Here is a 27,811-nt window from a genome sequence, read left to right as displayed (position 1 = left end):
CTCGCGCGGTGCACGTCGGGGGCTGTAGTTTTCTAGCCGTCCCCGCCCTTCCCCACGCCACCAAGATAGAAACTACATCTCCCATGGGCCCCCGGAGGCGGGAGGCCGCATGCGCATTGCGCAGCCGAGTTGCGGCTCCTTGCTCGCTGCTGTTGTTACATAGGAAACAGCTGAAAAGTCTCCACATGACAGAGGGGGAAGAAGGAAGCGGGGTGACCCGGGGGACTTTTGCAGAGTGAGGCGCTTGGCCGCAGCCCCGCAACGGCTTAGGGGCCCGCGTGGAGGAGGGGGGAGCGGCGATCGCGCTGTGCCCCTCGAAGGAGCCCTTGTGTGCCCTTGGGGGAGGGGCTGTGCCCCTGTCGCGGGGGCTGTCTGCCGAGCCGGAGGTGACCCTCGGGCGGGCGGATCGTGCCCCCTGCCGGGCACGCTGCCTCTCTCGGGCCGGCTGCGCATGGGGCAGGTTTAAATCCCTCCCTTGCAGCCGAGCGCACAGACAGCGGGGAAGTTTGATTGAGCTCGGGCGGCAGGGACGGATCCTGCTCTGCCGGACAAAGGGGCGGCGCAGGCGGGTGAGGAGCCCGGGCGGACCGGTGGCTTTTCCTGCCGGGGTAGGGTCGGTGCTGGGGCAATGAACGGGTTCACCCCCGAGGAGGTGACCCAGCGAGGTGGGGAGGCCGCTGCAGCCACCACCGTCGTCGCTGCTGTTGTGGCCAACGCAGCCGCCACCGTGGAGGTGCCGGCGCCGGGATTAGGTCCCGGCGCTGCCGCAGGTGCCACCGCCGGCTCCGCGGGGCCCGCTGGCGCTGCCGGCCCAGGGGCCGGGCAGCTGTGCTGCTTGCGAGAGGAAGGCGAGAGGTGTAGCCGGGCCGCCGGCAACGCCAGCTTCAGCAAGAGGATCCAGAAGAGCATCTCGCAGAAGAAGGTGAAGATCGAGCTGGACAAGAGCGTAAGTGACCAGGGGAGCCCCCTGCCCGAGCCCGCCGCCGCTGTGCACCTCTGGGGCAGAGGGAGGGTGTCCCGTTGCGAGCGCATGGGGCAGGCCGGGCCGTTCGGGAGTGAGTCCCCTCGCCCTGCAGTGCGCTCGCAGTATGGTAGGCGGGCAGAGCTACTCTAGCGGGGCCACCGGCCCGAGCGCCCCCAAACCAAACAGCCCAGCGGGGTTGAGCCCCCTCCGCCGCAGACGGAGGGAGCCGGGAAGCGCCTTGGGTGGGGGGGGTCCCGTTGTCCCTATTCACGGGACAACGTGTAAGGCGCCCCGTTGCAGCGCTCCTTGCCCGGCGCCCTGCACAGTCCCTCGCTCGCGCCCTACTCTGGCCTCGAGTCACCCACATAAAGGCTTAAACTCCTTCCCCCCCCCCCCCCCCGGGAGTTTGTGACTAGAGGCAGCAGCCGCTGGGTTGAAGGGCTTGGGTTTGCCCTTGCTACGCTCGGCTGGAAGAGAGAAGCTTCTGCTCAGTGTGGTGGCGGGGTGGGGTGGGGGAGTCCTGGTCTTTCTTCCTCTTCTCTTCTGCTCCCTCCGGAAAAATCGGGGTGGCGGTCCGGAGAGAGGCTGTTTGGCGGCTGCGCCCCCCACCCCACCGCGAGAGGAAAGCTGGAGCCTGCGCGTCTCTCCCCTCTTCTCCCCGCGCCCTTGAGCCGGGACTCGACGCGTGTTTGTGTGGCCGATCCAGGGCAGCGGACTTGGCCGCTCCGCCGCCTGTTGTAACGCTGCGCGTCTCTCTCTCTCTGCCACCGTGTCTTCCGCTTGGCAGCCATCAGGCTCTTCCCAGCCCCCCTCTGTACGAGAATGGCCACAAGGAAGCGTGTGCCGCTGTGTGCAGGCAGCACGGGCCCCTTTCTCCCTTCCCCGCTCGGCTGAGACATGACCGCCCCTTGGTAGCTGCTGCATTTCGGAGGGCCGTGGTAGGCTGCAGAGCAAATGTCTGCCGCCGGCCTCCTTCCCCGAGCAGTGCTTCCTTCTTCAGCCGAGCGGCGCGCAAGTATTTGCAGAGGCGATTTATTTTTACTTCACACAGCCGAAGTGTTAGGAGATGCTGGCACAAAGAGGGGCTGCTGAGGGGCTTATTGCCGCTACCACCCTCCAGAGATTGTGGAAAGTCCTGTTGTTGGGGCGGGGGGGAATGGGTGCTGATTTATGTTTGTGCGTCTGTTGGGGGTTGTGAGCTTTCTCTCTGACTCATGCTTCATGGGAAAGCGCTTGTGAAGTAAACTTAAAGCCTGCTGTAAATGGGCAAAGAAAAGTCTGCATTCCAAAGGAAAAGTTCAGGCCTCCGATTCCTCCTTTTATTTGTGTAAGGAAATTGCGTTTACGCCTTTAAGTTGTTTTTATCATCCCGGATTTAACTTTTTACATGAGGGTTTCTCAGTTTCTTCCCTCCCTCCCCCCAAATCTGTGCACCCACAGTTCCTGTTGACGTTAGTGGGAGCTACTACTGATGCACTCTATGTGCACGTATGCATTTCCCCTGTAGAAGAATTTCATAGATTTGTAAAGGTATGTAGTACCTAGCTACTGACCCTTCATCTCAACATGAGCTATATGTATATGTTTAAAATAGAGAGAGAGAGAGAGAGGGAGTGTTTACAATGAGTTGAAGTATAACCAAGGAAGAGAGTTGTGAAGTGAAATTTTCCTTTTATTGTCCATTTGAAAGAACTGCAAAGTTATTTTCATATCCCATTTCCTGCATTCTGATGAGTAACATAAGAGAGCTGTACTTGGCACTCTGCAGCCTTTTCAGCACCAACTTTAAACTGGCTCACTGCAGCAATGAAGTGATACAATGGGTCTTGGTGGGTTCTGGTAGAAGCAGCTTTTTTAAACTCATATTTTATGTTTCTTGAGGGATCTATTACTGCAGTGTAATTTGCATTATCGTATATTTCCTGCATATTACACTGGTGTGGATTTGTGTTTAAAACATGCATTGCTACTTTTTTAGGCAAGACATCTCTATATTTGTGACTTCCACAAAAACTTAATTCAGAGTGTGCGAAACAGAAGAAAGAGAAAAGGCAGTGATGATGATGGTGACTCACCAGTGCAAGACATCGACACTCCAGAGGTAGCCAAATAATTGTCCTGGGAATTGTCATGTAAAACTTGTACTTAATTACTACCTGTGTCTGTGTTAATGCAGTTTTTTCCAATCTTGATTTGCTCAAGGAGTAGAACAGAGCTCATTTGTCACTCAAATATGTACATAATATTTAAATATTTTATATTGTAATATACAATATTAATAGCATATAATTTAAATAATAAATATTTTATTTTATCTTACACATGCAATTTTTCCCAGAAAGGAAAGTTGGAATTGTACTAACTTTGATACAGATTTCTCATTCATCACATTTCCTCCATAGATTTACAGTGTAGGAGCCATGTGCTTAGCCATCAGGTATCTGAAACATTTTTGACTATGAATTAGCAATTAGAGGCATACTTAATTCCCTTGATTCTTAGTATTTCGTAGGTCAGGAGTGTAAATACTTCAGCACCTCAGTTGTCTCCTAGTTCCTCTCTTTTGCCGCAAGGGTTACAGAGAAATTCTTTCAATTCCTCGTGGTATTAACATTACATAAATAATGTATTAGCTATTCTAGTAGGGTATAGTCAGTGCTTTTTTTTTTTTCTCGGAAACAAAGGTGGCGGAACTCAAGCCCAAATCCTTCCCTCCCCTAACTGCCCCCAGGAGGCTTAACTGCCCCCCCTCCCCCATGAAGGGCCTAAACTGACCCCATACAACTTAATCACCCCTGTGCAGGACCCATCTAGGGTTGCTAGATTCTCAGAATGCTTTTAAGGGACAATGCCCTTCATCTCCCTCAGCCCCCAACCCCCTCAGCTCCCCTTTGGCTCTAACCCGATCCCCCTTCCCAAGAGCCAGGTATCCCCAGGGCTCTGCTGTAACCCAATCCCTCTTCCCTCTTCCAAAGGCAGGCACCCCCAGCCTCACACTCTAACCCAATGCCCTTCCTCCCTCTCCCCCAGAGCCAGGTGCCCCCAGCCCCCTGCTGTAACCACATCCTCCTTCCCTCCTCCAGAGCCAGGTACCCCCAGGCCCTAATATAACCAAATCCTCCTTCCGGCCTCCAGAGCCAGTCACCCCCAGGCCTGCCACACTAACCCCATCCCCTCTCTGATCCCCCAGAGCTAGGCACCCCCAGCTCTCCTCCGCTCTAAAAACATGCCCTCCCTCAGAGCTAGGCACCTTCAGCACAAACTGAATGCGGCAACTTACCAAAGCTGCCACCACCTCCACCTCAGGAGCCATGCAAGCCAACACCCGCCGGAGCCACACCACATGTGAGCCACATTGGCAAGTGCTGCACTGAGATAAATGGCGGCGATGTCAACAGTGTGGGCCAGATAAAAAGCCCACAGGCTGTACAGCCCTACCCTAGTCCCACATCATGCAGGACTCTGGACCCAGACCCATGGTGGGGACTCCGGGGGGGGGGCGGTCCCTCCGGCCCTGCAGGAGGTCTGGGGGCCTCAACTCTACAGCATACAGGGCTCTGGCCCTGGCCCTGTGACACAGCAGAGTCTGGGGGCTCTGCCCCCATGCTGCACAAGGCTCCAACCTTAGCCCTGCAGGGCTCTGGCCCCAGCTCCTCTGAAGGGGGCTTCCGGCCCTGTGGGAGTTCCTGGGGCCTCACTCCCATACTGTACAGGGCTCTGGACCTGGCCCTGTGACACAGCAGAGGCTAAGGGCTCTGCCCCCATGCTGCACAAGGCTCTGGCCTCGGCCCTGCAGGACTCTGGCCCCAGCAACTCTGAAGGGGGCCTCTGGCCCCAGGGGAGGTCCGGTGGGGCCTTGGTCCCACATGATACAGGACTCCGGGCCCACCCTAGCCCCCTCTTTCATGCCCCCAGCTCTGGCCCCAGGCCAACCACACACCTGAGTTAGGCCGGGGCTGGCAGCAGCGGGCGGCTCAGAGCTACATTTTAAAAGTAGTAGCAGTGGCGGAAAAATGGTGGCAGAATGCTGTTCGGTGGCAGAACGCTGGAAAAAAAGCCCTGGGTATAGTGGACTCAAAAGACATAGTTCAGTAACGGTGGTTCTTTAGCTCTTCTATCCGATTTTGTTGGGGCTGCATTGCCATTGCAGGAGATGGCAGATAGATGTAGGAAGTCGGATGTTAAAAGTGGTTCATCTTGACCTCCCATATTCTTCATTTCACAGGGCATTACCTGGGAAAGTGCATTCAGTCAGAGTCTGTGATGCCTGTGAGACTTTTTCCAAAAAGCACCCAAAAGCATTTTAATACTCTGCACTAGAACTTGCTCCTTCAAATATTGTTGGCAATCCATATGTATATGCTGCACATAAACACTTGCAGGTGGCCTGTGTCAGCTGACTGAAACAGGACTGTGTAATTGCAGTTTACGCTCAGGGCAAGGTCCCAGATCCCAGGCCCCCACCACAGTTAAACAGCCCTTTAGCGTGAGCTGCCCAAGCCCACCTCAGCTCAGATGGTTTAGCCACAGGTGTCTAATAGCAGTGCAGGCGTAGGCAAAGCGTCTCCATGCAGTTGTATGACCATTAAATTTCCCATAGTGCAAAAATCTTAGACTGGAAGAGGGCAACTTCCTTTGGATGGCTCTGATGGTGGTGATGTGAAAGGTCTTAAAATAGTCATTTTTGCTGAGCCCTGATTTCTTTTTCTGGTAAGATCCATTATGCGGATGATGGAAATTTTTTTATCTAAAATTGCCTTTCCAGCCACGCTCTGCACCACACAGATGACTTCACCCTGCTTTTGGAATCATAGTTTCTGAGTATGTCAGTTCTATTTTCTTTTCTGTGGGCTCTGCTGTTTTTGGTGCAACTGATCTTTTGCTGTGGCTTTTTCTGGACCAAAAAGAGCAAATCCCTTTCCAGACTGCTGCAGCTGTACTTTCAAAGGAAGGAACGCGTTAGAAGAACTTAATTTGTCAATAGTGACACCATCAGACTTTCTTACTCAGGTTTTCCTCTATGTGAGATTATGCATCTTACGTGTACATTGCTGTATATTCTTCTACTTGTTGCATCAGTTGCCTCTTTATCAAGGTCCACTTTGAAGAAGATCCTCCAAGGATCCCTTGGCCTCCATCTGAGTCCCCAGGATCAGTAATTCTTTGAAGGACTTCTGCATATTCCCATTGATGGAAAAGGATCCCCAGCATTGCTAGCTTCTGGAGTCACAGGAAAGCTTCATCTGCCCTTCCACTCCCTGGAGAAAAGGCTTCTCAAAACAAACTCTGGTTTGGGGAATGGGACTCCCTTAGATACATCAGATAAAACCCAGGGGCATCTGATTCTGGAAAGATGTTGCAATCAAGTCTTCCTAGCAAGTCTTCTTGCTCAAGCCATCTTCTCAGGGAGATTGCTGTTACTTAAACTATGCCTAGATTAAAGAGATCTGTCGACAAAAGATATGCAAATTGTGCAACATATTTGCATATCTCATTCTGACAGTTCTGTTGGGAGAGGCTTTCCCGACGTTTGCCCCACCTACATGGGGCTTAATGTCAGGAAAACCCCCTCTGCCGACACATCCCTTCTTCCTCATGGAATGTGGCTGACCAGGATGTCAGCAGAAGGCTCATGGAGTGACAATCTTCTGTCGGGAGACCTCAGACTCCCGACAAAAGCCAGCAATCTAGACATATCCTCAGTCTCCTTCAGTGGGGCTCTGTGATGACAAAGTCAGGAAAGAAGAAAAAGAGTGTGTTAAATTTTTAACCTGTTTGTTCTCCAGATAGTACCATCCGAATAGGCCTTCTGGGAACAGAAGAACTGAGGGAGCATCTCAGTGAGGTGTGTGTATTTATATCTGTGACCTATGACCAGTAGAACTGAAGATGGTGCTAACTTCAAATGGAAAATAGTTCTTTGGGATTCTGGCTATGTACATAATTATTACATTGTGCTTGTGTAGAAGCAGTATAGTCAGAGATTGCAAGCAGCTTTTCTTTTCTGCCTCTCCAAACCAAAGAAACGTGTAGCATGCTCCTATTGAACAGATATTATGGCACAGATGTACTATTTCTTGTACATGGTCTCTTTAAAGCTTTGAGTATAAGACAATCCTATGAACACATTCCTTTGCTCTTCTACTAATAATTGACCAGTATTATGTCTTTCGTGGTTATAATAAAGTCCAGCTATGAAAAAAACTGGAACTGAGCTGAGTCCACAAATTGGTACCAAATATGACTCTTCCCATGTAAGGGAGCAGTGTCCATTCAGCACAGAAATAAGCCTTAAATCTACTTTTAAGTATCTCTGGGGAAGTGGAGGGAAGCTGAGTTCAAAACATTATATGCTAAATGCCTACTAAAGACTGTCAGGGTCAATGGGATGACATTTAGTTTTTGCTTCTATCCTCAACTTAGTTTCCATATTTGTTTAGTAGTTCATTTTTTTTAAATCATAATTCCATTAGCGTTAATAACAAATTAATCTTCTTTTAAAGCCCAACTAAAGATACATGTTACCTTTAATTATATTCTTTTTCTTTTCTAGGTTGACTTATATCAGTTACAAGTAAACACACTTCGAAGGTACAAAAGACACTTCAAGTTACAGACCAGACCAGGGCTTAACAAAGCACAGCTTGTTGAAGTATGTAGGAATGTCTGTTCAGTAGCAGACAATGTCATTTATTATTATTTGTGACTCTGGCAAATGTGATCTTTACCAATAAATTAGCATAAATAACATTCTTATGTTTGGTCAACTATAAAAGTTGCCAATATTCTCCATAGTTAATTACCTGTGCATTATAATCAGATTCTGTCCTGCTCCACAAACTCTTGTCTTTGCATAAAAAGGTATATGTGAATTGGAAATTATTTCTGAAAATAAAATTGTTATTTATCTAATTTCCTTCTATGATCAAGTACTTCTGTTACCAACTCCTGAACCAAAAGCACTGTTAAGAAAGAAAATCAAAAGTAAAAGATCAAGTTAGAGGAAGGAGGTCAGGTTTAGAAGTACATATTCTGAAAGAATCCTGAAGTAGTTTACAGAATCACAATGCTTACTATTAAGACACATTTAGTTTAAGACAAACAGCGGGCCTAAATCTACACTCAACTACATCTCTACAAAACTATAGGTTTCAATGGTGATACACCCATGCAGCTAAAGGCAGAATTAAATCTGTTGTTTTGTTTTAGTATAGTTTTAAATCATAATTAATAGAAATATGGGTACAAGTTATAGTAATTTAATGTGAGATTTGAGCATCTAATTTCATGTAGCATCTTGTAAGTGTGGAAGTGTGGAAAAACAGAGCCACAAAAATATAGAAATATCTAAGTACAACAGAAAGCTAGCATGTTTGCAAATTTTGGACCTCAAAAATTATAATTTGCTTGTTTAAAAATCAGTATTCTAGCCAAAAGAAATATTTTAAAATGTTGCACAGCTTTGACTTTAAAAAATGGGCTCTACTTTGCATTGGAGACGCAGAGATCTGGAATGTTCAAATCCCTGTTCTGAAAACTGATGGTCTTTGGTAAAATGCTATCAATATCTTCATTATGTTGTGTCTAGTTTTATGCAGTATTGTGGTGAATTGTGTTTGTTTATAGGCATTTTATAGATCTCTCCACTAATCAGTATAGAATAAACCAAAATCTTTAATATATGCAGAAGGTCTCAAGGCTGATCTGTAAAAGAACAGTCTGTTGCCATCATTTTTGCAACTGCAAGTATGAGTTTAAAATCAGTACTGTGTATTTTCTTTGTTTACAACTTCATGCAAAGTATGAGCACTCATTAAATTGGAAGAAATGTCTTGAAAGAAGCCACAAGTGGCTTTTTCAAAATAAAAATGGAAACTTAAGAGTCTGTTGATTTAGTTACATGTTATAAAATGCTTTATACAGGAAGTATAAAACTGCCAGCTACTAAAACCTCTCACTAATCTACAACCAAATTGTACTGTTCCCTATTGACAGATTTCTGAGTAGAACATTGTGGGCCAAAAATAACATTTGTTGCTTCTCCAGTAGCAATGAAGTGCCAGATTCAATATTTTAGCACCACCTTCTTCCCAGGGATGCAACCTGTGACTTGCCCATATGATCACTGTCCCCACAGTGGGCAGTATGTGTTTTTACTGATGGTGCACATCCATACATGCCTTGGTGCACATAAAATTTATTCTGCCCATGGATGGAAAAAATTAGAGCGAATACTACATAAGATCACTTGTTATAACAAATTGGGTTCTTGGGAATGATGCTAGGAAATTTCTGAGAATGTTCATCGTGTCCCCAGATGTCCTATTGCACTATAGATGTTTTACTCAGTCAGCATTAAACTCTTAAGTCCACACTACAGTGCTATGTTGACAGACAGTACCTTTGGAAGAGATCTTCCAGGAAAACTTCTGTTGACGGATCACACCCACACACAAAAGCGGCTCAAAAGAGCAATCCACTCTTTTGACAGAGTCCAGCCAGACTGCCTGGCCATTCTCTTGGTAGAAAGGCCAACCGGAAGCTCAGCAAACAGGGTTGCCTGGTGAACTGGAAGCCCTGTCTGTCAACAGAGGGCCCCCTGGAGCATCTTTTTTGTCGACAAACTGTCAACGAAGGCGTTATTCCTCATTGCAGAGAGGCAGAACGCCGTCGGCGGAAGTGCAGAGTTTTGTCAACAGATTGTCACCAAAACGCATTTTCTGTACAGACGCTCAATGAGTTTTGTTGTCAAAACCCCTGTTTTGCTTACAAACCTTTCCAGTGTAGATGTAGCCTAAAGGTACAATCACTTAAAAAAATCTCCCCTCTCTAAAAGGTTAACTTACTATTTTCACAGATAACTAAGATTACTGTAACTAAAAGATTAGGAGGGATTTTTTTGTTTACTTTATGCCTTTGACTAAACTTTGTACAGTCATTTCCTCCTGCTTCTCTCCAGCCTGCATGGACATTTTGTACAGCAACGGGAGGAAAGTGATATTATAAATCCACAGTAAGGGGCAGGGAGAATAGTTTAAGATTCTATTCCTTCTCCTTACTTAGATACATCTTGAATTCTTATATTGATAAAGGGTTAAAAAACACAGTGAAGCAATGTAGGAGTCTTTTTGAAAAATAATGACCAATTTAAATACTCATGACCAGAATTAAGCTTCACCCTTGCTGACTGATATGTTATTATACCTCTTCTTCTTTATGACCAAGTCAAAAACTCATTAACCTCTCCAAAAATTGTCAGTCACAAGGACCTTCCAATGTAATAATGATCCAGGACTTCTAATTTCAACTATTATATTTTACACTCAAATAGGCTGGGTCTACATGTGCCCCTTCCTTTCGAAAGGGGCATGTTAATGAGCGGGTTCAAAATATGCTAATGAGGCGCTGCAATGAATACGGAGCGCCTCATTAGCACAATGGCGGCTGCGGCGATTCGAAAGTGCGGCTTTTTGAATCGTGCGCCACCTGTGGGGACGGGACCTTCCAAAAGGACCCCCCCATCTTCGAAAGCCCTTCTTCCGATCACCAGATAGTATCTGAGATACTGTATAAACTTCCTAATACTTTTCATGGACTCTTACTTCTCCTGAAAGGTCAGCTCTGTATATGTGAGAGAGCCCTTGATTTTACTGGATTGGATGCATCTACTTCAGAGTACTGAAATGATTCATTCCCTAATCCTTGTGTGATTCAGACCATTGGATAGAGGCAAATGTCTTCACTCCTACTAGTGCTGATTTGTTCGATCAAATCTTTAAGAAAAAAAAAATAGATGTCAACTCTGGTCATTATGAATTTCATTTTCATTATCTAGGAAATGTGAACTTGTTGATTTGCATGTAACTAAATGGCTTTCACTTTTCTCAAATTTTCTCTTTTTATAGATAATTGGTTGCCATTTTAGGACTATTCCAGTGAATGAGAAGGATACCTTAACATATTTCATCTACTCAGTGAAGAATGACAAGAACAAATCAGATCTAAAGATGGACAGTGGTGTTCATTAGGATAGAAAAAATTGGACTAACACTAAAGTTACAGATCTAAAGACTGTTTTTTGACATGCAGAAGCTTTCTTTGTAACTTTTTTCAGGGAACTTGTCTCTGATTTTATTTTTCATGGTCTTGCTGACTCCCTGAAAAACAACCTCCTGTAAATGAGATTTCCTCAGCAAAAGTATTTTAAATAAATATTATTGATATTGTTGCTCAAGGGTGTATGTGTGTTTGTTTATAACTTATTTAGTAAGTTCTTTGTGTTTAATAATCCTTGGGGATTTCCACATATATATCTCAAACTATTAAAAATGCTGTATGCTTTCAATTATAGAAGTGTGCCAAGGATTAGTGAATGAAATGTTTTGAAATCATCACATTACAACATGGTTTCATATAGTATAAAAATTATTGAGAAAACTCTATAAATGTAGTTGCTCTGAAGTAAAGGGCCGTAGTAAGATTGTGCTTGGCTTCTTGATTAGCATTACACTGGTAGTTATTTGTTCATTCGTAAGTATAAAGAGAGTCCTGGTTTGCAAAGATCTTGAGAGTTTATTGGACATCTCCAGTTTTCCCACCTTTGGAATATGCACTGCTCAGCTTAAGGACCATCATTTTCTGATATATAAAAGTAATGGCAGCTATTAAGAGCTCAAATATCTACATGAAGATGGAAAGACTAGAACCAGTTATAATGAAACACTATTGTTTCTTTGAACCATTATTCTCTGTTGATCTACATATACTTATAAGTAGAAATTGTGTTGGTGAATGGCAGAACTTGTGTTTTGATATTGTTGAATAAACATGCATCATGTTCAGGTGAAGTTTGCATTAACTCAGAGCTGGAAGATACATAAAGGTAAATGATTTAAGGAATTATTACCTTTACATATAGCACTTGTATCTAAATGTAAACTTAACTAAAATATTTATGACATTCAGGGGTTGCCATGATACTGTATTTCCACTGAACCCTTACCACAGCAGTGAAGTTCTGGATGAGGTGCAGTTTTCTGCTTTGTCTTTAGAGGTGAGGAGGAACAAGGTGGGATGTCATCTTAGAACATAAAACTGCAGCATCTCTATGCTCACCAAGGCATGTTTGATATAAAACTAATCATTACTACTGGATCTCAGAGGCACTACCTTCACTTCAGGAAAAGTAGGTGAAAGCAATATTATCATTGTTTACCCTGTCCCATAGATGTGGTGGTTTAGCAAGTTCTTGCTGTCTTCAAAAAATTGATTTTCTCCCTGTGTGGTTTTCTGTTTTTTTTTTTCTGACCAGTAACCCTTCATTGATGAAAACAATCCCCATGCACAAACTATCTGTTTTCCCAGTATTACAAGTGACTGAATTTATTTTGCATTTTGCAATGTGTCAGTGCTGTAGACCCAAACACAGCTATTAGACTTAATTCAGTACTTCTCATGGACCTTCTCTTAGAATTTGTGCACAGTAATGTTTGTAAAGTGTGTGCTTTGAAAACTACAGAGTGAATGTAAGTCTAAGGATTACCTTCAGTGGCATGTTCCTACTTAAGTTAAATTCAGTAAGGTAAGATGAGAGATGCCCAAAATATGGGCGTACTTAAGCTTCTGTTACTACATCTTAATGATTTTACTCACAGCAGGGCTTGAAATATTCTCTTGGGTACATGATAGGTATGAGTGGAAGCTTTCCTTGGAGCAAGAGTGAAGCAAATACCAAAGTTGTGACAGAGACTACACTTCCAGTCTCAAGCTTCTATTCTTAAAGAAACAAAACATTGTTTCCGGCCCTTAGTACTGTGGCAGTTATACCCTCCTACATTAGAAAGGGGATGCTGTCCCATCTCCTTAAAACTGCAGCTTGCATAGCCTTCCCCAACCACCCCCAGAAGAAAAGTGATGAATGTCACACAACTGGTCAATTTTACAGCCCACATGCAGAATGCTGTCTGAAGATGTGAAGGTGGCAATTATGTCAGTTTTGCTGTTACTGCTTTGGAAAGTTACAAGCAGAAGAGGCAAATGTAGTACAATATAAGCAGAACTTGAAAGAAGAGAACTAGTCTCTGCACACCTGGATGACAGATGGCAGGACAGGGCCTTCAAGCTTTCCGGACATCCATAGATTTCAGCCGGTCTTACTTGTACTTTCTGAGATTCTTAACAGTTTGTTATCTCTGGAGTTGGCTCAGGGCTTCTCTTTTTTTTTGCATAGTTTGATCAGGCTGTGTGGAAAGCCAGTGAACGTGGGGCAGATAAACTATGAAACATTCTAGAAAATTGCATCTGTCCTGCAGCTGGTTGTTGTGGAAGTATTTGGTGAATGTCACTTACTATGCTTAACTGATTATTTGAATACACGTTTATTATCACTTGCATGTAGTCCAGCAAACACTCTGGTCAATTAATGACAAGATTACCAACAGAATACAATAATGCAACAATTACAGATGGCAAAGATTCTAAATATATTTTCAGATTTTGTGTATGATATGAAGTTGTCATGTAAATGAAGTAAAGCTGTCTATTTGGCATTAGCTATTTTTAATGCTGTGTAATTTACATAAAATGACTCCTGCAGAAAGTGTCATTGAAAAAGAATATCACAAGATATATTAAATTCCAATATTTTGCACTAGAAATTTTTACACTTGTACATCTGAATAACTTCGGTAGCTCTAGCAATTATCATACGTTAATGAAACATTTAATACTTATTGCAAACACCTTTCATTGAAATAGCATAGGTGTACTGGCTTAGAAGGCTCTTCTGTATGGCAATTCTGCCTTTTGTTAAGGGGCAATATTAAATACAAAAGTAGCATTTTAAGTTACTACTTAGATGTTCTATAGCTCAAATGAGGCCTTATTCAAAGCTCATTGTCTTCAAAAGGTTTTGGATCGGGCTCATCCCAGTAGCTGTTCTATTTTACTGAATGTATACATTTTAGCAGCGGTGTACTAAACACAAAAAGTGCAAACATGAGTATAAAGAAAGAGAAGGACTCCTTATGGGTACCAGTATTTTGTGACTTTAGAGTCCAATTGTGTTTCCCTGGAAGCTAATGGGAATCTTGATACTGACGTTTAAGAGGTTTAACAAGCTTTTTTAGACCAAAACAATCAAATATAGATGCAAAAAGTTACGTTCCTAAAACCTTATTTATGCACCTAAATAAATGACCCAGTCTTCCAAAGTGCTAAATGCACAGCAGCTCCCATTGGTTTCAGTGCTACATTTTGTTAAAGTATTGAAGCTTTACTGGTATGAAACTCCAGTATAGTGAACTACTACTAAGGGCCTCAGTGTGTATATAACAGGGTATGAGGAGGTCTATAGAGTCTTTATACAAACTGAAAATCTTAACCCTAAATCTTTGAGGGATGGAATGACAACACCAGAGCTTTTATATGACTCTGGGTTGGCTGATCAACACCATGTATTAAGGAGGTTCCATTGTACCCCTCTTAAACCCTAATGATGTAGCTACCAAGTTACAAAGGAGAGCTTTGCCATTACATCTTCAAGCCATGGTTTCATCTATATATAGAAAGAGAAACATACTCCTTGATACAGAAAGGCTCTGTACTCTAGTGCTCTAGAAAGGAATAGATTCTCCATGGCAACATGGTTAATCTCCTGTTCTGAAGTCCTATGCGTCTTCTTGCTGGTACACATGCTGCACATCATTGATTGCGGCAAGGAATCACAAAAGAGATCTTCGGTCCAAAGAAAATACCTCTGAAAGAAATTACCAGGTGTTTAATTTGTAAGGGTATTATAAATTATCAGAACTTCTAAAATGAAGCCCATCTACAACTGTTTTGCTGGGCTTTTGTATTGTTTCATTTTTTTACAAAAAAATATCCGCATGAGCTTCAGTCCATCACTAGAAACTAGACTTCTGATTGATACAAATCCTAGCTCTGCTGAAATCACTAGCAAAACTCCCAGGCCCTTCAGTAGGTCTAGGATTTCACCACAGTGGTATAATTTCAGTTTCATTGAGATAAATTCTAAAAAAAAAATGCATAGGAAATCAGGTGCACATATGCAGTTAAGTGAGGCTTTTTTACTGACCTCCAAGGTGTGATATTCAGAGATACCTTTTGTACTGTATTCTAGTGAAAATATTCTTTATTTGAGATTTTAAAACTTACTTTGAGTTAGCAAACAAATACTGTGTCTTACATAGGTATCTGCAGTGATTTCCAGAGGGAATGAGAAATACAGAAAGTTGTTCTTATTTACTGATGAAAGTTTCTTGTAAACCATGCCCCCTAGTTTAAAAGGAGACAGCAGGTTGTCAGCAGAGTGATTTTCAAAGAGAGGTCCTTGACTTTGGAATTTAATTTCTGTATGGCCTAGGTTTACCACAGCCTATATTGTTAACCCCTCATGCACACTGGAAAGCTCTACTTCAGGATGTTTCAGGAAAAGGTGAATAGAGATATCCAGATAATCAATGCTAGGATCATCCACATTACTATGGCATTGTAAGGACAGGCTAATATGATTTTATTCTTTGTAAGTTTTAATTACCTTAGAGCACTTGGAGCAAAAACGTGCCCTTTGCTATGCTAGCCCACACTATCATATAGTGAAATGTAATGAACATTTGTTAAATCCATATAAATATGTAAAATTCTGTATAAGAGAAAGTTGCCTTACTTTGGGCAGCAGAGTAATTCGCTAAAATTGCAGTAACAGATCATCTCACAGTTTTGCCCTCCCCAGAAGTGGTCTTGAAGATTCCCATCACTGCGTCGAAGACTGGCCACACCTTCTGGAATGCTGTGACAGTTGTGATCTTTTAGCACTTTCTTGTAACAAGAAAGGCGACTGAAAGGCATTGTATTAATGCCAAGCAGCATGCTCAGCAAAACAAGAGCTGATAGAATCTTCATTTCCATCATTGCAAAACTTGATTTTGACGGGCGTGCTAAGGAGAAAAGGGACATGTTAGATATGTATTGGTGCTGAATTGTGCGGGTTGCTTAACTTATTTCTCTAGCTTTCATCCAAGTTATCCTAAGGGCTTTTGGAAGTTGGATTGTGTGCTGGAGAGGTAATTTCATCTGTATTCTACCCATTTCTCTCACACATGGTAGAAACTGCACACTAACCTGACGTGTTAAATGTACTGGGGAATTTTGGTGACAGGCTGTGTGTGCACTACCTCCCTACTAAGTAGGGTGTTGGGAGTCTATTAATGAAGTGCTGCACGGCATATGCAGCACTTCAGCTACGTCTACACGTGCATGCTACATCGAAATAGCTTATTTCGATGTAGCGACATCGAAATAAGCTATTTCAATGAATAACGTCTACAAGTCCTCCAGGGCTGGTGCCGTCGACGTTGGGCAGCACTACATCGAAGTAGGCGCTGCGGGGGAGCGTCTACACTCCAAAGCGGCACACATCGAAATAAGGGTGCCAGGCAGAGCTGCAGACAGGGTCACAGGGCGGACTCAACAGGAAGCCGCTCCCTTAAAGGGCCCCTCCCAGACACACTTGCACTAAACAGCACAAGATCCACAGAGCCGACAGCTGGTTGCAGACCCTGTGCATGCAGCATGGATCTCCAGCTGCAGCAGCAGCAGCCAGAAGCCCTGGGCTAAGGGCTGCTGCACACGGTGACCATAGAGCCCCACAGGGGCTGGAGAGAGCGTCTCTCAACCCCTCAGCTGATGGCCGCCATGGCGGACCCCGCTATTTCGATGTTGCGGGACGCAGATCGGCTACACGTGCCCTACTTTGACATTCAACGTCGAAGTAGGGCACTATTCCCATCTCCTCATGAGGCTAGCGACTTCGACATCTTGCCGCCTTATGTCGATTTCAACTTTGAAATAGCGCTCGCCACGTGTAGACGTGGCAGGTGCTATTTCGAAGTTGGCACAGCTACTTCGAAGTAGCCGGCACGTGTAGACGTGGCTTTCATGAAGCAAATTCCACCCCCCGCCCCTCCATGACAACTTCAAAGTTTTTTAAACTTCAAAGTGCCAGCTCATGTCTAGCCGCAGCTCAACTGCTGGTACTTCGAAGTGCCCGGTGTACGTTGAAGTCCCTTTACTGCTCAAATATGCATATGCAGCACTTCCTTAATAAACTCCCAACATCCTACTTACCACCCTCCCTTCGAAGTAGGGAGGTAGTGCAGAAAAGCCCTTAGTTCAATTGCAGATTTCTGGACATGACTGGTTTTACTCTTAGGGAAAGGGAAGAGGCAAGTAGAGCAGAGAAAGTTCAGGCTTCTCAGTGCACCTCTGTCCTGACTTTCAACACTAGGTGTCCTATACCAGGGGGAGGTAGCTTGCTGGTTTAGAGCATTAGCCTGCTAAATGCAAAGGGGTGAGTTCAACCCTTCAGGGGGCTATTTAGAGATCCAGGGCAAACAGATTTAAAAAAAAAAACAAAAAAAACCAGGCAGGGTGCTTGGTCCTGCCCTGAGTGCAAGGCACTGGACTCCATGACTTCTCAATGTCCTGCACTGTTCTCTGAAAATAGGTATACTTCCCCATTTTTTTTCCCAACTCCAGCACTTCCACTGAATAGAGATTACTCAACATATTACACAGAGGTATTCAGGGAAGAGCATCCAACTCGCATTCATTTGTAAATTAGGCCAGGAACTGAGCCCTGAACCTAGTTCTTAGCAGCAGAATATCAAAGGGCTGAAAAACAATGTTTACATTTCTTAAAGATTCCAGTCTCTCTTTAGATTTAAAAAGTGTCTCTACACTGATAATCAACCCAGGAAACTGCATTCTCTCATGCAACATATATGATTCTTGTATATATTCATATTTATCCCTGCTTTACAGTCAAATATTATTTTGTTGTTTTTTGGTCTCAACACTGTAGACCCAACTCAGCTAAGAGACTATGAAATGGATTCTAGTCTTTCTTACATAACTGGAGAACTGAATAGCATAGCCTGAAGACAATGGGACAAACGGGGTATAAGCTGATTGCTAGAAAATTTATAATGTATGATGCTAGACTACCAAGGAAAACCCATTTTGACTCTCAGATCACAGGTTGGGGTTTCAGGATTGATAGCTGGGGGAAAAACATTTTTTCAAACAAGCACATTCAACATGGAAATCACTCATATGTTATCCTGTAGTGCCATTTTGTACAGTCACTTTTCAGAGAAGGTCCACATGTTAAAATAAAAAACATTGCCAAACACACCTACTCCTTTACTGCATTCTTAATTCAATTAATTTCCATACAGTTACATCACTCTTTCCACCTTGCTGCTCCTTTACACTTTTTGACAAATTATGTACACAAAGCACACACAATATAACTGCCTAAGAAAATCAGTTTCTGGAGATTTTAGCCCATTTCAAATATATATATATCAAGTATAGGGTTAAAATTGACACTACTCATCCTGGGCACTTCATTAGCCCAGTCTATTACACACACCTCCATGCTTATGCAAATATAAAACTTGACAACCAAAATTTTTGTACTTAATATATTTTATTAGGGGCACACATAGCTATACCACAAGCAAAACTTTTATTTTTGTTACAGAAATAAAATTCAATGAGCTATTTTTCTGGTTTGCGTGAGATTGTGAATGCACATGTATCCTAAAGAGTAGCCCGCTTAATTTTCTTTTAATTTATAAAATCTGTTTATTAGACCTCAGGGACCAGCTGTAATATTTAAAAGCTAGTACTATTTTTATTAATTCTAGCCAATGTGCCACATAATAATCTATTCCTCTTTCTTTACAATAATATAAACATCGATCCAAAGTTTGGATTTTGTACTCAAGTATGTTGCATGCTTGTGGCAATAGTTTCTATTCTCAATCACTTTCCTCAGCCCTAAAGAGTACATAAATGATTCTGCTCAAATGAGTTTACAGTCTAAGGAGAATAGGTTTGGACACATTCTATCTTGGTTAACAAGAATGGCAGTTTCAAAGTAGGACAAGTTTTTCATTGACTATATAAAATGTAAATGTTTCACAGAAGAAAAAGTTGTTAAAAGTGGTGATATTGCATGGCATTAGACTTAAAAAAGTGGGCCCTGCTTTTGACAGGTGATCTCTGTTTTCGCAGACCCAGGGTAAATAGTTGTGCTGCATTTTGTATCTGTTATAAATTGCAGGCACAAATATTAGACCTTGAACTATTTGTATCTAAGGCTGCATCTATACTACGAGATAAATTTGAATTAAGGCAGTTAGCTCGATGTTACCACCTGACTGTCTTTACTATAAATATCGTTAGCTCAGTTTAGGGAGCACTAACATTGATATCATAATATTGTCTGAACCTGCTGGGTGTAACGTCAAGTTTGAATATAAAAGTTCAATTAAAGGCCAGGGTGGAAGTACCACATCTTAAAATCAAATTTATGAGCCTCCAGAGGTGTCCCGTATGTAACCCGCAGTGCCCCTCAGTGCTCGGCTCTGGCTGCTGCTCTCCAGGTGCGCGGGAATTAGGTAACAGGAAGACTCAGAATTTCAAATTGGGAGCCGGAAGCCTGTGGCTGTGGGCTTATGTTTGTATGAGAAGCTGAGAGATGTCTATCTTTGTTATTAGCGCTATGACTGCATCTACCCATTACAAACAGCCCCAGCATGGAGTTCATGGTTCTACCTCTACGCTTAGTATTTTTTTCTGTGCTGCCTAGTGCCAGCTGCTACCCTGCCGCACCACGTGGCAGCAAAGCTGTTGTGGGATTGTGCTTTCATAAGAGAATGAGAAACTTCTTCTCAGCAGTTTACATTTGTGCTCTCTCTCCCGCCCTCCCCACCCCTCCAACAGGTGCCACGCAGTCAGGTTCTTTCCCGTGCACAGCCACGTCACGTGGGTAGCCCCAGACCCAATAAAAGGATGTGCCTGCTGTTTGGTGCTGACCATGGTGCCAGGCAGCACCATGTCCTGGCTTGTGCATGGTTAGGGCTCCAAGGACAGGAAAGATTTTCAGGGGCTTGCAGCTGCCGGAGCAGAAGTCTCCTCCAATGACTAAGATTCTGGGGGACTTGCAGCCATATGGGGGCACTGCTTCAACTGGCCCCCCGCCACAAATATTTTTGGGGCATTGCTGCTGCTGGGGAGAAGTGTCCTCCAGCAGCTAAGATTTTTGGGGGCTTGCAGCCACCCAGGGCAACTACTTCAACTGCTCCCCCCATTGAAACCGTACCATGCCCCATGCCCCAACAAGGACCCGGGGGCTAGCTACTACTGGGGGCAGTGGCTATGAATTGTGGGGCCTGGCTGCCACCTGGGGGGGCCAGTTCAAGTGGCCCTCAAGCCACAGAACCCACATCCCACAGCCAAAAATATTTTTGGTGACCATGTCAACTGGCCATTCAAACTCCCAAATACCAAATCCCCCACAATGGCAATGAAACCTGGCAAGCCCCATCCCTCATTTTGGCAACATCTGTGTAGTGAAGAGGGAAGACAAATCTCTTTTTTCCTAGCCTTTTCTATCCTCTTTCTTCAAACTTTGGACCCCTTCATGCAGGGAAGAGAGGATGAAGGGCCAGTGGAGAATACAGACTGTGCACAGAAGCTGTAAAATGGACTGGGAAGCCAAATATTTTCCCCTCAGCAGCTCTCATTTAAAAAAACTTTACTATCAACTCTTTCTTCATGCTTTTCATTGTCCCTATATTATTTTCAGGGATCAGATGCAGTCAAGGGAGCAGGGGAGACAGTCAGTGAAGAGCCAGTTAAGAAGACACACACCTGCTGATTTTTATAAAATACTTGATAGTTAAGTTACATCTACAGTTTTAAAAAGCCATTCAGTTATGGAAGAAAGAGACTTCTGTTAATGTGGCAATCTTTTCCTTCCTTCTGCCTGGAAAAATGGATGGTTGCTTACCATGGGAGGGGAATGAGGAAAATGCCAAGTGGGAAGATGATGTCCAATACCAGCAAAAATACCCAGAATGCTATGGGGATGAGCAAAGAGTGGGATAGGTTCCACAATGCACTGCTGCAACAATCAATGTTTGCTGATTGAATGTGGCACCAATAAGTCGACTTTGTGAGGAGAACGTGGGGAGGTGAGGATAGTCAAATTCAAATTTATAAAATCCAGCATTACAAAATCAATATTAATAAATTTGATTTTATCTCACAGTGTAGACATAGCCTAAGTCAGGTAAATAAATTTGCCATCCGCTGTACCCATATTTTATTCTGAACACACAAAGGTCAGGGAAGAATTACTTGGGAAGAAAACAATTGTAGACCAAAACCTGAGTGAAAATTAGCCCTTCATAGCAGCGCGCAACTCAAAAGTAATTAATTTGGTAGATCCGTTAAGAGTGTGACTGCCTTTTGAACAAAATCTGTATGCTTCATCCTAATTTTTGTCAGACTCTGTCTCTAGACTGCTGAAGATAGCAGGTTCTAAAGGCTGTGGGATCAACTGAGAATGCCCTGTTGTTGGCTTGTTGGCTCCTGCTTCCAAGAATGGGTATCAAGAGTGATTTACTGGATCTCAGCTGCCACAGGACACTGGCAAGAGGTCTCAGGTAAATCAGTCTCAGTTCTTGTAAAATTTCAAAGGTATATACATCTTGAATAACACCCAAGACCGAACTGCTGCTTGTTCAGAATATTAAGCAGAAGTGCTCTGTATGCAGAAGCCCCTGCATCAGCTAATGGTCTACAAAACCATTCCTTAAATGGATTACAATAATGCATTAAAGTGAAGTCTAATGTGGATAATTCCATAACAGTCAGGAAAGGTCATAATCTCCCCTGGTCAACTCTGGACTAGAAGCCACTGGCACAGGATGACAATTTTATTTATGTTATAACCTCTCTAGCATGCTAATATTCAAAAATGTAGCCATTGTCTCTCTCTGAGGCATGTCCTCTATGAATGCTGTTTCTGTTTTCATAGATATTAGTGCATATAAAACTCTTAATCAAAAAGCTTCCTTCAAAAGGTTTGCCAGGGAGGAGACATTGTCTAATTTCAGATGGAAGACTGACAAGGGGAGTGTCCAAAGTCATGGAGGATAGTCTCTACTCTATGGAGATAAGGGAAGAGATGGAAGTGGCTTGGCAGCATTTCTATACAGTGTAGCATATAGAGTACCCTGGGACTCACAACGACTGCTATAAGCTCTTTCCTTTTGCTGTAAAATTAGTGTCTGTGAGGTATTGAAGGCAGAAAGTTGCAAAGTTGATGAAGAGCTAGTGGGTGTCGCGGCGGGTGTCTGTGCATTTTGCAAAATATGGATAGTCAAGTTTTCTCTGCCATTACCAGGGTGGATAAAATTGCGGTGACACCGATCCAGCCAGTGAAATTTGATGAACAAATGTTGCATAGATAAGTAGAAGAATAGTTGCTAGCATCCTTTCTTTCTGTGATAGGCCTATTTCCTGCTACGTTAAAATGTCAATCACACCATGCTCCAACAGGTGCAATCCTAAGACTATTCAGACTCAAGTTGCAACAGGTGGAGCATCTCAGAAGAATCTGGAGAAAACTGCCTCCATTTGTACAGGTCCTTTTTGATAAAATGCTTCCTTGGTGGCATTTGATATGACATTGGTGGAAGAAGTTGAGACGAGGAAACAATTTCAGTTGTTTCAATTAGGTTTTTTTATGAGCATAAAAAAGACATTTTGCAGGGAAGCACCCTGATGAGTGAGGAATCATTGCAAAAGTTTGCAGTGAAGTTCCTAATTTTTTGTTTTGCCAGGCGATTTGGCACTGCATGTTCTTTGGAATGGTTAGCTCCACAGTGAGATTTTCTTTTTAAAAAACTTCTCTGCCTCAATGGCCAAAACAAACAGAGCTATGTTTTTTGAGGCTATTAATACTTCTGTAAGTCCCAAGCAAGCAGCTGCTGTCAGTAATGATCACTAGTGGTATAGGTAGGCAATAGAAAAAAAGGAAAGTGTGAGTGAATGAAATTAAAAATGTACTTCAATTTCTCTTCCTTTAAATCAGTTCCTCAGACTCTCATATTTGGAAACAAGTGTGTAAGCTGTATATCAACTGAACTTTAAATGTACACATATTTGTAGTTAGGTGTCAAGCATTTTACAGCATTTGTAGCTGCTTGATCTTAAAAATGAAAAATAGTTCACTGTAAGTGGTTCTCAGCCTTCTTAGGGTCCTTTGCAGTCATGCAGGATGTATGTCCTACGTTAACAGACCAAGCAATTAAGTTCAAAGTGCAATAATAGTTTTATTACCATGCAACTAATGCATTTAGATATACCATATTCACAGTGGGTGTATAGATCAAGAGTTAAGCAACTCTGTTATCAACATCATTCTAAATACAAAATTCCCTTCACATCTGTCATCTCTCTTCCCCAGTACAGCAAGTTCCCTAATACAAAAAATACCTTGATAAGTATGAGCTGATGCTATTTACTGTTCAGGTTAGCAACTAGTTAGATGCAGCCATAAGAAACCATTAAGCCACTTCTGCAGAATCGTGGTATCACTTGGTATATGCTATACATGTGAGTTTTAGAGTTAAATAACTTCGCAGAAGCATTTCTCCAAACTAAAACCAAACCAAACCCGGACTTCTTTTGCCTGAACAGTCAGTATATTGTGAACTGCGGTAAGGACAGCGGCTACTCCACTGAGGATGAATTCAGTGAATTACCTCTTTGTAAAACCCATCAATGCCATGCTTCTATCCAGGAATTGGGTTGTCAGTAAGACCCATTTAGTTTCCCTAAAGACAACCACTCTTTGTGAAAACACTTCTCTTCATATCCACCAGTTTTTATAATAATGGTGAATGACTTACTACGAACTGTAGTAGCATCCCAATTTGATACAGGAGAATAACACGTTAAAATGTATTATTTTTTTATTTTAGCTCAATAAATTAAAAGGGATCTGTCTCTTCACATCTTTCCTGTAAAACTTAACTTGCTCATAGTGAATGTCAACCTTCTCAGAGTACCTCCTACGCATGCCATTCATCACATGTAATTTGTCTAGCTTTGCATCCTGTAACTAGCACAAAGGGAACAAATAAATGAGGATAATTGCTGCAGCAGGACATACCTTTCTCTTTTGCGTCGCTCACTCTCACTTTCTTGGCAGCTGTGTCTTTTTTTAAATGTGCAAGTTGAGAGCTGGAGCTAGAGAAGAAGAGGAGAGGGAGGGCTGAAGGGAGGCGCTCTACAAATACCCCTTTGTCTGCTCTGGCTCCCATCTGGGAGTGACAGTCTCTTTCATCCAGCCAGGGCTGGGGGTGGGCTTCGAGAACTACCTCTCTCCGCTAACCCCAACCCCAACAAGAAAGACATGAACAGCTCCTTTCTGGAAGGAAACAACTAGTCCATACAGGATTGAAAAAGAGGAAGTCTCCTCCGGGAGTCAAATACCTTCAGGAGAAAAAATACTCCTAGGAAGATTTTTTCCTCTTCTCTGTGATGGTGAAGTATGATTGGAAAAGCATGGAGTGGGGAGTGAACCTGCTAGAATCATCTGGATTGGTAGGGGAGTATAGTCTGGTGACCAAAAGCATTGTCTTATCACGTTTTCTAGGTGTCTTTTCTCTTGTTTCTCCCACTGCATCATAAAAATTCTCTCCGGGAGCAATTTCATGAACCGCACTGATGAGGCCAGAAGACCCGGCAATGGAAACCTGTGTAGAGTTCACATAAAATAGCTGAGGCCAGTCTTTGACTGCAGAGTCCTGTTTGTTCTTCTGAAATTGCACTGAGAAATGTGGTAATTATTGTAACTGGATTTCTGGTAATAGAATGCCACTCTATTGTACAGTATAGAGTTTGTTACTGGCAAAACGTTTACAATAGACCTCTCCCCAACCTACATGATTTCGACTTAGACGTTTCTTGCAATAGCATGAATCGAAAGCATGAGTGGTGAGGAGCCAGGAACCTGGCTCCTGGTTCCCCTCTACTTGCGGGAGCTAGGAAGCTGACTGGCACTGCTGCACCTGGCTCTGGGTTCCCTGTTGCTCATGGGATCCGGGAGACAGGTGCAGCCAGGACCGGGGGACCTGAAGGCAGCAAGGCACCTCCCATACCCAGCCCAAACGTAAGTGAAATCTGTGCCGTCAACAGAAAAAAAGCCAATTAGATGCTCTGGGGCATCGCTGAGCAGCAGCTGCCGCGGAAGAAGGAGGCATGACAGTGGGAACGGGCGCTGGTGCAGGCCTCGGACCATTGGCTGAGCCGGGTGGACCACCTCCTGGACATCCTGGAGGCCTGGGTGGCCTGGGCTGCTGCGCCTGTGGCCCCTGACACCCCTTTCTCCCCGCTGTCATTGCTCCTCTCCTGCCCCTGTCTCTCCCACCCCGCTATCCCCCAACCCTATGCCCCAAGTGTTGCTGCAGGCCCTGTGATGGGCACTGAACATGGCCAGTGTCCCTGACCTCCCTGCCTCCCAAGGCTTCCTTGCTCCCCCATGTCCTCCCTGCATCACTATTTACATGGGGGCCTTGCTTGAGTTTTGGCTTGAAAGCAGCTGAGCCTTGGTGGTTGTTAGTAAATGACAGTAGACCGCGGATACAGTTTTTCTTAAACTTTTACCGTGTATATCATCGGTGCTACTATTTGCATACTTGTCCCTGCCCTCCACCTTTTGTCTCTGTCATTCCATGCTGGTTGTAATCTCACAGGCTGTTCTGTCTGGGAGTTCAGGAAATTCTTTAGTGCATCTTCCCTAGTGTTCGGTTTGTTGTCACTCATGTTCAGTTTCTTCTGCCACCTTTTCTGCTCCTGATGAATCAAAAGTGAATTTGCTATAGTACCAGGAAGCCAGTTTGCAGGACAGGGGGCACAATAGTGAACTGCTGCCCTTCTGTTAGTGTATTTCTCCAGTCCAGTAACATCATCCCTGGGTCTTTATGAGCCCTGGGAGCCGTTTGGCAATCTCAGCAGTTGTTGGTGCTTTCTGATTAAATCAGTTGTGATGGAGTTTTGAAAAAGGACTGTTCAGTGCACAAGAAACACTTAAAGTACTGGAGGCTGGCAAAGTGCCCTTTTATTCAGCGACAGCACACTCCTGATTATCTAAATAGCACGCAGGACAGGATTTTATTTGGATCAGTGGGAGTTTGGATAATCAAGACGGCAGGAGCCATTCAGCAGCTAAGTGGCTTCCTCTGCTCCAGGGTGCTCCGCCTCCTCACAACCCTGGTGGGCCGTGGGCTGTGGGAGAGCCTCTGCTTTGCTCCAGTCACTCATTCCCATGACAGTTATGGTGCCAAGGGCTCCCTGTGCTATAGCAGAGCCAGCAACACCAAATCCCTGCATGCACCAGGGAAAAGAACATGCTGTACTTGGGATGAGACAGAATCCTGTCTAATCCTTTTCCTTAGCAAAGGACCCACTACAGTACTAATGTCCGGCTGAGGGATACAACGATTAACACAAACTTTCCTGAAAGCGCCACAGAACCTGATTGTTCTCGTAGCGGCCATTGATTTAGGGGGTCTGTGCTGACATGCAAATTCCCTGCCTTATAGATTATCCCATACAGGAGAACCTCAATGATATGAATGCCAGAGTTATGGATTGATCAGTCAACCAGACACCCTGTGAAATCAAAAGTAACCAGTCAGGCAGCAGCAGAGAGAAAAGAAAAAAAAAGACCCCCCCCACTGTACTGTGCCTGATATGTAGGCATATCTGGGCTGCCTAGTCCTACATCACCCCATATGTGGAACACCCACTTACAGACACAATAAGAGGTGAAGCTATTGAGGCTAAGCCAGCCAGAGCCAGCTGAACAGGTGCAGCATTGCAGTATTCAAGCCTTTTACCTCTTCCCCTACCTCTGTGCTGGGATGGGGGTTTGCTGTTTTCATCCCTGTCCTCCAGCTGGGAGTGGGATATACTGTTCGCTCATACAAACACACACACCCCTCCCTCCCACCACCAGGAGGAGGATGAACTTGAAATCCAAACCAGGAAAAGAAGCTGCATGTTGGACCGGGATACCGAACTATGCTTTGTTAAGAGTCATGAAGATTTCAGAGTTACAAACAACCTCTTCTAGGGTGTCTGTAACTCTGCGGTTCTGGTGGTCTCACAGCTACAGCCAAAGTCCAACCCTGTAACAGGGCAAATGCCACAGCATGTACACTTTTATTTTCACTACAGAGACACACAAATTGTTTGTGATCTGGCAGAATGATAAAAGGCTTCCTATGCTATTCAAAAATAGCAGGCTTTCGTCCTCTAGCTTGTTTAAAGCTTTACTTGAAATTGCTCACATGGGTTTAGCCTTTTATGTGAAGTGATCGGAGACTCAAGTCATGAAACGCTCAGAGGGGGAGTTGGAGCAGAATAAGAAAGGACATTGCAAGCCTAGGAAATAGCCCCAGCAGACTGCAAGCGGCAAAATCACCTGCAACGTTGCAGCCAGGTGTGAGGAGGCACCCCAGAGGTGAGGCCACATGCTTACACCAATAGTCCCAATTATCAAGTAGCTGGACTGATTTCCCCCAATGGATGATGACCAGACTATATTAATTAGACTCAGACTTTGGATTCTCTTGGATTTTGAGTCAGCTAAGTCTGGGCAAATACACTGTCATTATTTCTAATTCTGGGTCTCTAATTCACTGTCCCAGGTGAACTCTGTCTGAGCCCCTTCCTTGGCAGGAAACTCTAGTCTAGGAGTACTGGCCTGAAACCAGTGCTTAAAGCTCCCAAGACTCCCCAGTAACTTATGGATGCTTCTCCAGAGATGCCCCTTTGTGCTTGCTGTGAATTAAAATTTAATTATATGGGGAAATGTGGCAGTCAGGCCTGCCAACAGCAGGGGTGGGAGTGGGGAGGAAGGTACGATTTTCTTTGGGTCTGGCCTCTGACCCCTTC

The 27,811-nt window shown here is 44.0% G+C and overlaps 2 protein-coding genes across 2 annotated transcripts; one reads left to right on the top strand and one right to left on the bottom strand.

Moving 5' to 3' along the window:
* The first annotated feature begins 124 nt into the window (after positions 1-124).
* On the top strand, positions 125-11,250 carry SAP30 (Sin3A associated protein 30). Its single transcript, XM_074993014.1, has 4 exons — positions 125-946; positions 2,943-3,065; positions 7,518-7,616; positions 10,870-11,250. The coding sequence occupies exons 1-4, from the start codon at positions 629-631 to the stop codon at positions 10,990-10,992; spliced, it is 663 nt and encodes a 220-aa protein (XP_074849115.1). The 5' UTR covers positions 125-628; the 3' UTR covers positions 10,993-11,250.
* A 2,049-nt stretch (positions 11,251-13,299) lies between these two features.
* Positions 13,300-24,066, bottom strand: SCRG1 (stimulator of chondrogenesis 1). The gene is made up of 3 exons (XM_074993015.1): positions 24,021-24,066; positions 15,651-15,921; positions 13,300-14,720 (listed from the first exon to the last, which is right to left on the bottom strand). The coding sequence occupies exons 2-3, from the start codon at positions 15,893-15,895 to the stop codon at positions 14,666-14,668; spliced, it is 300 nt and encodes a 99-aa protein (XP_074849116.1). The 5' UTR covers positions 15,896-15,921; positions 24,021-24,066; the 3' UTR covers positions 13,300-14,665.
* Between the last annotated feature and the right edge of the window lie 3,745 nt (positions 24,067-27,811).

This window comes from Carettochelys insculpta, chromosome 4 (assembly GCF_033958435.1).
Source record: "Carettochelys insculpta isolate YL-2023 chromosome 4, ASM3395843v1, whole genome shotgun sequence".
Taxonomy (NCBI): domain Eukaryota; kingdom Metazoa; phylum Chordata; order Testudines; family Carettochelyidae; genus Carettochelys; species Carettochelys insculpta.
This window is presented reverse-complemented; position numbering and strand designations above follow the sequence as displayed.